At 40.1% G+C, this 13,990-nt stretch overlaps 1 protein-coding gene across 2 annotated transcripts in view; it reads right to left on the bottom strand.

Moving 5' to 3' along the window:
* The window catches only part of fstl5 (follistatin-like 5), a 271,372-nt gene that overhangs the window by 44,109 nt on the left and 213,273 nt on the right, over positions 1–13,990 (bottom strand). For both annotated transcript variants that reach the window (XM_049585115.1, XM_049585116.1), the window contains exon 10: positions 12,002–12,136. In XM_049585115.1, the coding sequence (XP_049441072.1) occupies positions 12,002–12,136 (135 nt within the window). The remainder of the gene's footprint in view (positions 1–12,001; positions 12,137–13,990) is intronic.

Here is a 13,990-nt window from a genome sequence, read left to right as displayed (position 1 = left end):
TTTAGTCGCAAATGCGAGTGAAACGCTCGCACTGTCGAGTGCTGCGATACGTCATGTTTGTAGTCGACCAATGAAGATGAATTTACATATCACCTTGGGTTCGTCCTTCACCTTCTCAAAATGACCCCACACTTTGGATTTCCTGCCTAACATGTTATTAACTAGCCTGTGGAATAACTGCAGGTACCAGCCCTGGAAATTAGAGGCCATACAAATGCTGCATCTTTAATTGCCTGGAAAACATGAGGTTGAGCACTGGGCGCTATTCTTGTCCCTTTTTTTGTGCCAGCTTTCAAGAGCACAGCGGCAGGTTAACAGGCACCTTAACAAGCATCATATAGCCCATTTACCTGAAATCCTGAGTGCAAAGCTGATCTTCTTCCAGATGCTGTTTATAAGTGTGTAGACCTACTGTCTGTGGGACAGATATAAAGCTCTGGGTAGCCCTGCTCTAACATGATCAACTTTTTCGTATTTATCAGACTGAATATTTACAGAAGAAGGGAAAGATATCTGTCAGCTGTGAGTGGTTTGTAACGTGACTCCTGTCTGACTGCTGAGCGTGGCCACTTCCTGTGTCTGTCCTTTCAAATTAAATTCCCACAGTCCAGTCATACAGGATTTAATTTATTTTGACAAGGCACAGCTCCTAATAGAGTTTCATGTTTGTTTGTTTTTTGTTTGTTTGTTTTTTGGGGGTCAGGGTTGGTCAGGCTACCAATGAAATCTTGCTGGCTACTTACCTTTCTGGGCAACGAACGTTGACTATTAGAGGGCAGCCCTAGGTGAGACAGAAGGATGATACCCAGAACAGGTGAAGTCCGGCCAGATTGCCAAAGTGCTAATGTTTCTGGCTCTGATAGTGAACATCAATACTAATTGACCAGTTTATTCTAATGTGATTTCGGATGCGTTGGCTACATTTGGCATCTGCTTACCCGATAAATGTAAGACATCACTTCCAAGAGGGTAGGCAGGAAACTGACCAACTGGTGACGGAAATGGCAAAATAGACTTCATAGCTCTCGGTGTAAAGTTCCAAACTCAAGAGAAGAATATATGTGGGAGCTAACGTAAAGATTTTCTGATGCTGTGTGATGAAATGTCGTTACTGGAAAACCTGAATGTTGATCCAGACAGTGCCTGTAGAAAACAGGCGGACATTAATCAATGGGTGACCTGGATATCATTCTGTTTTTAAGTTCAGTCTCGCTCGACAAAGAACAACAAACACAAAAAGAAATATTCCTTTGGTATCCCATCAGGGGATAAAAAAATGAAATTCTTTGCTATCTAACAAATATTTGAAATGTTTTTTTTTTGTTTTGTTTTGTTTTTCTACCTCTTTAATATTCTTTTTTGTAGTTATGAGCTTTAACATGTCTGCTTTTCTTTTTATCTGGTTCAATTATTCTTGATGGTGGGACTTGTGTTAGTTTCATATGTTATTCTGTTTGTTATGTTGGTAAAAGACTTTAAAAGAAAAGTGTTTTGTGTGGGTAGCTGACATATTCGAGTCTAAACTATTTTAAACATGTGAATAATCACTTTTTAATGTATTGTAATGGAATATATTAGCATCAGTTATTGGAATAATTTATTTTATCAAACATGTTTGAATGTGTGAAAAGAACTACTAACTACATTGTGAGTGGGGAAATATGCAGAAATAATTTGAGTGAGATTCACAGAATATCTGAAGCAGTGCCACCACTGAGTGTGTGAGCACGAAGCAGAAGGGTGAGTGTGTGTACTGCAAATGGGGACTGTGCTGTTTAAGTAACACATCCTACAACTTCAGCTAAATGATCCGCCCTGAATACTCACTGTAAGATCATCTGTTTTCTATTAAAAATATATTTGTAATGGCAGCTATTTGTTAAACATATTAATATCGACTAATAGGAAAAATCACAAAGGTAAAAAGAGCATCAGAGTTCAAAGACACTTATTGTGCCTGAGTTACACTGAACGTCACAGTACAAAGTCTGAGCAGCTCAGACTCTCCTCATTGCTCCGTTCTGGCCTTAAACTCTGAAGTATTGACGGCAGCTGGCAGCTTTCCTAGAAAATATCACCCGGCCGCCCCCTTATTGGAGAGCCCAATAAAAATATCTGTCCATCTCCAGTGGCTAATCAAATGCCAGGATAATGCAAACGACAAGAAAGGGTCAAAAATCAAACTTGCAGCCTTCTCACAGATTTAATAAGTTTTATGTTTGTTTGTTTCACCTTCTTATATGAGAGGCTGGACAGCAATAAACAAGGCTGCACTCACATAATAAAATAAAAATAAATAATAATGAATGTACAGCTATTTCACACAATCAACGACATGTCTGAGCATCTTATGTGTCCATATATGTATAGTCTTATTTTTAGTTTCATATTTTTTTATGCTTTTTTAAAGGCCTTTCCGAGTGTACATATATATATATAATATATATTACATTTGAAGCTTCTCTTGAGGTTTTTGGGTGAAGCTTCAAATTGACATCTTTCTATGACATCATCACCTTGAAAATATGAGTAATGTAATTTGTCTGATTGAAAGAGTTAGTGTGTTTTTTTTTCTTCTTTAATTCAGCTCCTCTTCTGTGGAACCATCTTCCTGTTACAGTCTGGGAAGCAGGCACCGTCTCACATTAAACCTTCTCAATCCACTTCAATTCAGTAGGTGTTATTGGCATGGCATTTCTCAAGTGTTGCCTGTTGTGTATAAATTTTAAAGGAAAAAAAAACTTATTAAGTGAAGGAGTAAATTTAAAGTCAGAGTGTGATCTGTGAGGAGATGAACTGTATGTTGTTGTGTTGGTTGACTCTTAGGCTGTGACATGCACCAACATATTTTGCTGCATCTATGCCGCTGACGCCATTTTCTCCAAGCAGATGTTGCATTTTAGTCTGGCCGGAGAGTGAATCAAAATCTTGGAGTTTACATTTAATATTGCTGTGTTTCCACCTGTCTCTGTGGGCAGAGCTGACACAGCCTGTCTTCTCTGAGCAGCCAGGTCTAGAGAACACAGGCTGTGATCACTGAGTCTGTACGTAGTTAGTGTTGTTTTCGGTTTCTGGTCACAGTGGACAGATTGTTTGCCATCATGTACTGTCTGTTCAAGGCCAAATAGCATTGAAGTTTGTTTTGGTTTTTTTGTGGTAGATGTCCAATAGTTGATGTAGCTTTCTTTTTCTTCAGTGATAATTTGGTTGGGCTCCACTTCTGGCAGGTTCCCTCAAATTACAGCTATTATTATTATTATTATTATTATTATTATTATTATTATTATTATCATTATCATTATCATCATTATTCAAACTAAGGTTATTGGAGCTCTTGTCAGAACTGTCTACCCTGCATCTCTCTCTGTCTCTCTTTATGTATCATTTTGCCATATGAATGACTGTACAGTTATTATGTTGATCTGTTCTGTACGACATCTATTGCACGTCTGTCCGTCCTGTAAGAGGGATCTCTCCTCAGTTGCTCTTCCTGAGGTTTCTTTCTACTATTTATTTTTTTTAGGGTGCAAAGGACAGAGGAATGTCGTATGCTGTGAAGCCCTCTGAGGCAAATTGTGATTTGTGATATTGGGCTTTATAAATAAAACTGAACTGAAAATTGAATTAATCAAATCCACTTTCTTTAATGAGTAAAAGTAATATGGTGCTGCTACATTGCTGCTAGACCACCCGTTAACACAGGTGAGGGACAGCAAACAGTTTCGACCTTAGTGAAGGGTTTGTTTGTGAAAGGCTTAACACCAACATTGATGGATTGAAGCAGAATATGTCATTACACAAAACCATGTTGTGATTCTTGGAAATATCTGGATCATACAAGACGGAAACAATCTTATGCAGCCACCACGGAAATCTAATTTTGCAAATAATATAATACTAATAATACGATTGTAGCCTAATCTTTATCTGCAACTGTGCAGACAAACCAAGTCTAAACAGAACGTACAGACATGCAAGCACTTGAATTTTGATTTAGAATTTGAATGTCAACATTACAAATGAAGATTGGAAGCCTTGAATTACACGGTGCAGCCCTATTCTTCTTGTTTATGCTTTATGAAGAGCACTCTGAATGCCTTTGTGTATGAAATGCGCTGTATGAATAAACGCACTTGGCCTTTAGACTCTGAATGGACACAGATTATTAAAGAGTTATTTACAGTCGACTTTCTTTGTCACCCTCACTTTGTGATGAACTCCTGTTGAAAGCACTTTAGAAATAAATTTGACTTTACTTGACCTTTTGTGACGATTAAACTAATTACACTTGTGATGCTGAACAATCCGACAGCCCTCTTTCTGTCTCTCTTATCCAAGACCTCTTGTGTTTCATGAGAAGACGACGGAGTTGGTGGAGTGGTGTGAAAACATGATACTGAATACTGGTTTTGATTGTACTGACCTATCAGGTTCTGGCTGAAGGACTTATCGAGTTCACTCTTTGTTATGTGCTTGATACAATTACAAGTGAGAGGCAGAGTGAAACTTCTTGCAAATAATTCCGACATAACATAATAACATGTATAAAATCTGTTACAGAGATGATTAGTTATTTTAGATTCAGTGCCCAATTAGCAACATTTTTCTGCTCGACAAGAGGCCTGACAATCACTTTTATAATGTGTGAGATTTCAAAACAACATTAGACAACAGACTTCCAAAAAGACTGTGACCAAAACTGCAAATGCATCAGTTCAAAAACAACAAAATTAGTTTATATGTAACAGGAAACAGTGGGAAGATACTGCATGCTGCACAAAGACAAACTGCAGTGGCAAAGAAACAATGGGTATTAACAGAGCTTTGTTGGGTTAATAAGGTATAAAGCGGGTTAAAATAAACTGGTAATCAGCCGTGTATGAGCCATCTTAGTGGTGATCTCTTCAATGGTCACGGTTTTCATGAGCTATTTATGGTACAGTCAGCGATCCTCAAAGTCCAGCACTCTGGATTTCACTTGTTTGCATTTCTGTTTCACTCATTTTAAAGAGAAACTTTTCCCTTTCTCATGGTTTTGTGTCTAAGTGAACATCGGAGGCAACAATTTTTAAAAATTGGTCCAGTATTGAGCAAGAGCGCTGCAGCCGCAAAAAAGGCTGCGATGTAATCCTTTGGGGAATGTTCACACTGTCACTTCACACCCACCGAAAGAGCTTGTTTTGCCACCAACAGGCTCAGATTGTTGTTATAAGTGTCTGACAACATTATGGACAGGACCCTACAGAGAAATAAAAGGTTCTTCTTTACCTTTCTCTTCATCCGGTCTGTTTGTTGTTTTCCTGCAACAACTCAACTCTTGCAAAACTACGAGACTTCTCCTTAAGTGAGACTTGGTTAGACACAATAACAAACAGACCAGCTCAAGCAAAAGGTAAAGAAAGACACAAGGTCATGGGAAAATAGGGTCCAAGTTGAAAAATACAAATGTTCCCCTTCAAAGAAATGTGCACAGAGTATGTTATACCCTTCTCACTGCCAACAAATCCCATTAAAATGCATAAAGCAATGCTGAACTGATCTGACTACCAAGTGCTGTCAGTGTACCTACAGCCTGATGTAGTCTAGTTATGTATAAACTTTATCTGAACAGGTGGTCCGGCTGAGATCTCTTTTTCAAGAAAGATCGGAGGTCAAGAAACATTCAAATTCTGACAACAAGTTATTTTGAGTCAATGCCCTATGCAGAAAATCTGCAGCTGAAAATAAATCACAACAAATAAGAACCATATTTAAGTCTGAGACGGATATGCCCATTGCAAAAACAATCGATTTATCAAGAAATTAATCGGCTTGAATAATCGCTGATTTGAAAAAAAAAAAAAAATTAATTGCTACCCAAGTTGGTTTTTATTCTTTTTATGTTTTTTTTCCCTTTAAATTTGATTTGGTGTTTTTGGACCAGATCCACTTTTTAATAGTTCTGAGAAACCCCCATTTTATTGCATCTGAACCATAAGAACTTGGAATGATCATAGTTCTCAGAATGCTGTGTTGAGTGACTTTTTAAGCTCCATATCAAGAAAACATATTCTCCTAGCATAAGAGGAGCCCTAAGTGGCATAAGTGTATATTGATTGGCTGAACACAAAAGCCAATGCAGCACCAGCAACCACCATTTTTAAAAAAAAACCCGTTAGCTGCGTAAACAACAGACAACACAAAACTCAAACAACAGCTTGTAATGCAAATGGGAAGAAGACACGAACGAATGGACCAACTGCGAAGTCCAGGCTTTACTGAGCATATACGTGTCAGGGGAAATACAACAGGATTTTGACTTGTCAAAGCGAACCAAACTAGACATAAACCGGTTTACGTCACTTCGGCGTTCTTTGGCGAATGCAAAGAGAAAAACATCCCCTGAAGGTCTGTAATTCTCAGGGGAGCTCCCCAGACCTGTTTTGTCACCAAGAACATAACACCAGCCTATCTTTAGAGATTTTTAGGACATAGTGACAATATTTTGAAATAACAAGTTAAAGGTATTATCATGATGATAGAAGATGATTAACAATTTCTGCGCTGTCATTGAAAACAAGCAAAACAAATTTGAACACTACAAAAAGGAAATTTCCAGACTCCCTTCTGGGCTAGATGACCTGTCAGGTGTACACCTGAGAGCAGAGGTGAAAGTTTCCGAGGTTTCAGAGGTTGAAGGCTGCAGGCGTTATGAGCTGACACCTCACATTAGCCTCCGGCTCCCACAGACAGCCAGCGCAGGGAACACAGATAGCCAGCTTCCATTTGCTCACTTAACTACTATCTGAATAAAGGTGGCATTCTCACAGGGAAGCTGCAGTGGGTCAAGTATGCAGTCAGTCAGATATTCATGCCTGACTACGTCACTGTAGTAATATCGGTGTTTTTCTCTCTACCTTTAGTAATGTAGTGCAGACACGTCTGTCTGTCTGCTGACATCCCTTTGAACTCCTGTCCTGTGGGGTTGCTCACACCAAAAGGGTCTGCAATATCCATCTCCCAGCACCATTTTGGCCTGCGGTAGAGCTTCAAAAGCTTCAAAGCACACGAGTGACTTCCGACCTCGCCAAGCATGATCCTCTGATGCGTGACAGACTGGGTGGAGGAAGTGTCGTACCGTGGGGACGACATTTGAGAGCGTTGGGTGTTGTAGAGGTGTGGGACAGTGTGTGCGTGATGTGTGTGACTCGACTGCAAAGCCGCTAAGCGGGCTGTTCTCGAACCCTAATTACCCACAGGAAAAACAACACACTAACAACTGGTCATGAACCCCAAAGACAGATTCTGACATTTCAGAGAAGGTCAAAGTTAATTACCGTGTGACACCGTATTCATGTGGAGGGTACAAGAGGAGATTGTTTGTGTCGGAAAATGCTTCCAAATTTAAATAAGAAGGTTACTTGTGTCACAACCCTACTGTTACACAGTTTCATATTGACAGTGCCAAATACCACCTTAATCAGTTGATATGCGTGCCAAACATCACTGATGTGGAGGATGACAGAGAGGAAACTGTGGAGGAGGTGTTAAACAATTAGCTGATTAATCAACTGACTGAAGAATAAATGGGTACAATTCTGATAATGAATGAACGTTTGTAACTTATTAAGCCAAAATGCCAAACATTTACTGGTTGCACCTGATCACAGATGAGGAGGATATGCTCGTTTTCTCTGATTTATGTAATTTTGAATCCAGGGTTCCCACACATTTTTACCGATTCATTTTCAAAACCTTTCCATAACTTTTTTACTTCATTTCCATGACTTAATTTCAGTAGTTTAAAAAAGGTAGGTACAGCCACTTATTATGAAACTTCCCACGCAGAGATGCAAACGGCTAGCACGCAAACTGTACTCACTCGTTAGATGTTTCCACTGTCAACAAGCTGCATTTGCCGATAGATGAGATCAGGAAATACAGGTACTTCAGAAAACATCAAGGCCACGCCCCTTTTTGGGGATAGAAAACTGTAGAGCTTATAGATAGATGCAGTTTGACATGTTTTTGAATTCTAATTTTGACACATCTGTGTGCATGTAATTCTTGTAAACATAAACTTGTTTTTTAAGACATATCTAATAATTGCACAGTGAGCTTGCCCAAGCTTGAGCATGCGTAATACCCTAATAAATCAAGGTTGATTGCCATCATGTCCCTTTAGTCTTCCCTGCCAAAGTGGATCAATGACCCAACACAGTGGCCAGATATTATGTATTCTGACATCTATACCTCTCTGGATCACGATAGTGTATCGCTGGTCTAAGTAATTTCTGTAAATGACCAACCTGTTTAATCACCAACTGTTTGATTCAGGCTGTGATTTGGTTGGAGTCTGTGGATATTCTCATTTATCCAGGTCAATTCTATTTTGGCAACAATTAAATCGTAGGCAACTGGACTTTGATTTTGTCTAGAAGACGTTTCGCCTCTTATCCAAGCGGCTTCATCAGTTCTCAACGCATCAGTCTGACTAGTCCTCACTAGTCTGACAAACAGTGGAGTAAGACTCAGGTTTTTAACCTCTGTGGAGGTGTACACCCACCACCCTCATAAGACAATACTTCGTTAGTGGAGTTTCACTGGACCATTGTTTGGGTCAGGTGAGTCACACTAGTGAACGACAGTCGTTAGGAGTGAGTGGGGCCACTGGTGAGCAACAGTCTTTAGGCATAATGTGTGGTTACCAGTGAACGACTGTCGTTGTGTTTCTTTGAGCCACTTGAGGTTAGTTTCGGGCAGTCTTTGTTGTTCAGTCTCTTAGGTACAGCAGCAAGGGCCGCATTGTAAATGGGGGATAGGTGGTGTCTTGTGGGTAGAGGCCTCAGTACCTCAGACTCTACCCACAAGACACCATCCCATGTCTATATGGACTCCCCAAGATCCATAAAGAAGGGGTCCCACTCAGACCCATTGTCAGTAGCATAAATTCAGTGACATACAATATTGCAAAGCATGTAGCTAACATTTTAGCTCCTCTGGTGGGTACCACAACACACCACATACAAAACTCGCACGAATTTGCAGGCAAAATCCAGGGTCTAAGGCTAGAACCGGATAAAACCATGGTATCATATGATGTAACATCCCTATTCACTTGCATCCCAACCGGGGAAGCAGTGGAAACGGTGAGGCATCATCTTACACGGGACAGAACGTTACCGGACAGAACAAATCTCAATACAGAACAAATTTGCCAGTTACTGGAATTGTGCCTTAACACCACATACTTCCAGTTTAACGGTACTTTTTACAGACAGAAGCATGGCTGTGCTATGGGGTCACCAGTATCCCCCATTGTGGCAAACCTGTATATGGAAAAGGGTAGAGCAAAAGGCACTGAACTCTTACAAGGGTACATCACCAAGCCACTGGTTCAGATATGTGGATGACACATGGGTGAAGATCAAATCCCAAGAACTAGAGGCTTTTACTGAGCACATCAACTCAGTGGACAAGAACATCAAGTTCACTAGAGAAGATGTTAATGATAACCACCTACCTTTCTTAGACTGTGATGTACACTTGGATGAGAACAGGAGCCTCCACATTGGGGTATATAGGAAACCCACACACACAGACCAATATCTTCTTTTCGACTCACACCACCCTCTGGAGCACAAATTGGGAGTTATCAGAACCTTACAGCACAGGGCTGATAATGTACCTACCACCACTCAGGCAAAGGTACGGGAGCACAAACATTTGAGGAGAGCGTTGGAAACTTGTGGCTACCCTAGTTGGACGTTTAACAGAACAAAACGATCCAACAAGAACAATAACTCAGAGAGGGCTGAGGTAGGAAACAAGCGCAGGAACATTGTCATACCCTATGTGTCCGGGGTGTCTGAGAAACTCAGGAGAATTTTCAACCAACATCAAATTCCTGTGTGTTTCAAACCAAGTAACACACTCAGGCAAAAACTGGTACACCCCAAAGACAGGGTACCACACACTCAAAAAGCAACTTGGTATATGCTGTCCAATGCAGTGAGGAATGCAAGGACTCATACATTGGTGAAACCAAACAACTATTAAACAAGCGCATGGCTCAACACAGAAGGGCAAACTCCTCAGGTCCAGTTTCTGCTGTTTATTTGCATCTAAAGGAGAAGGCTCACTCCTTTGAGGACAGCAATGTGAAAATCTTGGACAGAGAGGACAGATGGTTCGAAAGAGGGGTGAAAGAATCCATCTACGTTAAAATAGAGAAGCCGTCTCTAAATAGGGGAGGTGGCCTGAGACACCACCTATCTCCCATTTACAATGTGGCCCTTGCTGCTGTACCTAAGAGACTGAACAACAAAGACTGCCTGAAACTAACCTCAAGTGGCTCAAAGAAACACAACAACAGTCGTTCACTGGTAACCACACATTATGCCTAACGACTGTTGCTCACCAGTGGCCCCACTCACTCCTAACGACTGTCGTTCACTAGTGTGACTCACCTGACCCAAACAATGGTCCAGTGAAACTCCACTAAAGAAGTATTGTCTTATGAGGGTGGTGGGTGTACACCTCCACAGAGGTCTTACTCCACTGTTTGTCAGACTAGTGAGGACTAGTCAGACCGATGCGTTGAGAACTGATGAAGCCGCTTGGATAAGAGGCGAAACGTCTTCTAGACAAAATCAAAGTCCAGTTGCCTACGATTTAATTGTTGCCAAAATGATTTGGTTGGAGGTGACAGTCTGATGCTGCTGTACTGTATGACTACATTACAGCAGCTACCACTCAAGCTAACAGCTTGACTATCACTAGAATCTTTTAGCCATTCATCACACTGACAGTAAATATTCATGCATCTTATGTGCTTCAAATCTCAGTGTGAAAGCCTCTGTTTATCCGCTATGCAACAGTTATCTGCATTTATTTGTTTCTCCTCTGATGTGACAGCGTGTTGGTGTGACTTTGGTGATGACACATTGCCGGTCTGGTGTTGTTATATTATATGATACTAGTGACATTTCAGCCGTCGTGCAGTGCAGTGCTAGATTTGAAATTAGTAATACTAGGAACATATTTTGTGAAACGTTAGATATGTTTTAAGTATTTCTTGAATATATTTTAAACAACAGCCAAAACAGTGTCTACATTTCCAGGACCTTCAGAGCTGTGGGAACCCTGACTACCTTTGGGTTTTCAGCCCAGTTCAGACCAAAGATTCACGAAGAGACGAGTTGAAACATTCAGCTACTTGCAATGCACCGTTCTGCAACGTTCTAAAAACCTGCTGGTTCACACCAATGCAACTAGATGAGACTGTGTATCATCTGTATGCAACAACTCTCTGTACTTCTGTTCTGACTGGAAGCTTTTCAGGCTTATTTTGTGGCCGAATATATTTTGTAGCTTCTTAAAATATGAATGAGGATAGTGATAGTGAGATACTGGCTACAATTGCATTTGTGGTGATGAAACAGCAAAAAACAGAAACAAAAACAACATCAGATGGACTGTATTCATGATTAATACGCCATAATGAGCTATTAATTGTTTATGGAATAAGTTGTGGAAAATGTCCATCACAATATTTCAAAGCTCAAAGTGACGTCTTCACATGCCCGACAAACAAAGCCAAAAACAAAAATAGCATCCCCTTTACAAGAACATAAACCAGAGAGGGGCAGGAAGTCTTCATATTTGCGAGGCCAGTGACAGTGATTGTTTGGCATTTTTGAGATTCAATTTATTTTCTGTTGACCGACGTTTCATCACTTCAGCACTAATAAAAATCCCAGCATGGAGGAGATAAAATATGAGAGACAAAAATGTCTTCCTGAGTGGATGTAGAGGAAGCATGAACAATTGAACCTGCCTCCGAACCAGGAGATGAAGAGAGTATAGATAGTATCACCATTACTTCCCTTGCAGAGGCTCTATCGTTGCATCACAGGATATAAACTATTAAGAACTGACAGGATAAATTATTAAGAGCTCCATTTGCATGACTCCATTATCCCCTGGATAAAAAGAGACGAACATCATGACTTATACATACAAGTTTTGCGCGCTGAGTCCTCCACAAATAGCGAAGAGATGTCCTCATCTACACCAGCATCATTTTTGGCAATGCAGGTATAGGCGCCGGTGTCCTCAAAGTGCACGTTGCTGATGTGCACCTCGCTCCCATTTGCTTTGAGGAACAACACAGAGAGAACAGACAAAAAAAAAAAAAAACAGTTTGCCTTCCAGAAAGAGATAAAAGGAGACTTCCATGTTACCATCCTCTGCTACCATTACCCTGTTACATAACCGTTCTCTAATATGTTGGGAAGGAAGGTGAGAGGTTTGTTTCAGGGAGAATTCAATAAGGTGGGAGTTCAAAGTAAAAATGTGGCGCACATGCTGTGTTTCTGTGAGCATTGGGAAAGCTTTCTGGTTTAATGTTTCTTTGTACAAGCTCAAAGGAAAAGCATCTGGCTTTGCTGGTAATTGACAGAAATACAAGAAACTTTGCCTCAGATTATTTCATACTTTCACCAATTTATCAAGATACCAATATTATGAATCTCTTAATGACCGAAGTTGAATTATTTTGCAGTTTCAAGCCAACATTTTTAAACTAAATTATCAAATGCCATCTAACCACAAGTTCAACCGACCAATCAGCTGACAGGCCAGCATCTTTCACTGCTGAAGACGTTAACTCAGCAGGACAAATGTATCATAACTACTTTTATTGTTACTGAAATATATGTGATCAAACAATTATGGACACAAGATAATCGAGATAAAACCATTACTGAGCCGCATTCTGTTTCCCAATAATGCTCTTGATGGACAAAAACACCAAGCGTTTAGACAAGCTGATTAAAAAAGCTGGCTCAGTGCTCGGCAGGAGACTGGACCCACTAAGAGCTGTGGTGGAGAGAGGCACGTTGAACAAACTGAAAGCTATAATGGACAATAGCAGACACCCTCTCCACAGCCTCCTGGAGCAACAGAGGAGCAGCTGCACCTCCTGAATCCAGTCACACACATCGCATTAGCCACAAGTGGACTTGACTATGGACTGGGCAATTTTATTTTAATTTAATTTCTATCTATGCACTTATTTTAACTTAGTTTATTTCATGTCTATTCTAATACCACTGTATTGTTGTTGATGATGGGAAGTGTGGATGTTGTTTTTGTCTTTTATGAGCTGCTGGACAGTTGAATTTTCCTTCAGGGTTGAATAAAGTTCTTTCTATTCTGTTCTTTTCTAAATCCAGCGCACCTCTTTCCTTTACAGTGGTGCGCTTAGTGATGCCAACTTGATAACTTCTTTGTGACTATTTCAAAAAGTAACCCGCTGTCATCAAGACCACTGCAGGTGCAGCCTATTGTGCTCTCATTGTGTTACAAGGCGGAGCTCTCAGGATGGCTGCTAACAATCCTTTTACATCAGCTTCATCAAAATGTGTCAATTAGCAGGAGGAGACCAAAAAAGACTGAAAGGTGAGTCATCTCTCCCCACAGCATTCAGGCAGCCTCACAGTACAGATTCAGACTGTGCTTAATAATAACTAATGCTTATAGAGTATTAATTATATATATGCATATATGCATATATACTGCACGTTGTAGAGAATAACAAATTAAAGCGTACAGTCCGAGTGCTTCAGCCCAGCTACAGTGTGCATTCATGTGTCTTATCAGTCTGTTGTGGCTGCTCTGTAAAAAGGAGCGCAAGCTGCAGTTCAGAAATTATCAACAGGTCGGTCTTATGATGAAGCATTACATTACAATACTGACATCTGTGTTATCTATTTTCAGTTAATGACAATATGCCAGTATTTGAGTGGCTCAACTGCTACATTAAGACTTTTGGCCAATGAGCCACCTACAGTTTAGTTATATTTAAAGTAAAAAAAAAAAAAAAAAAACCCTCAGAGTTAAAAACACACAAAGTTCAATAAAAGCGTATCTTTCCAAAGTCAATAAGTAATCATGTTATATAATCCTGTTGACCAGAATAATTGTGAATGTGATTTCTGCCATAATC

Source organism: Epinephelus fuscoguttatus, linkage group LG9 (genome assembly GCF_011397635.1).
Source record: "Epinephelus fuscoguttatus linkage group LG9, E.fuscoguttatus.final_Chr_v1".
In the NCBI taxonomy this organism is placed as follows: Eukaryota; Metazoa; Chordata; class Actinopteri; order Perciformes; family Serranidae; genus Epinephelus; species Epinephelus fuscoguttatus.
This window is presented reverse-complemented; position numbering and strand designations above follow the sequence as displayed.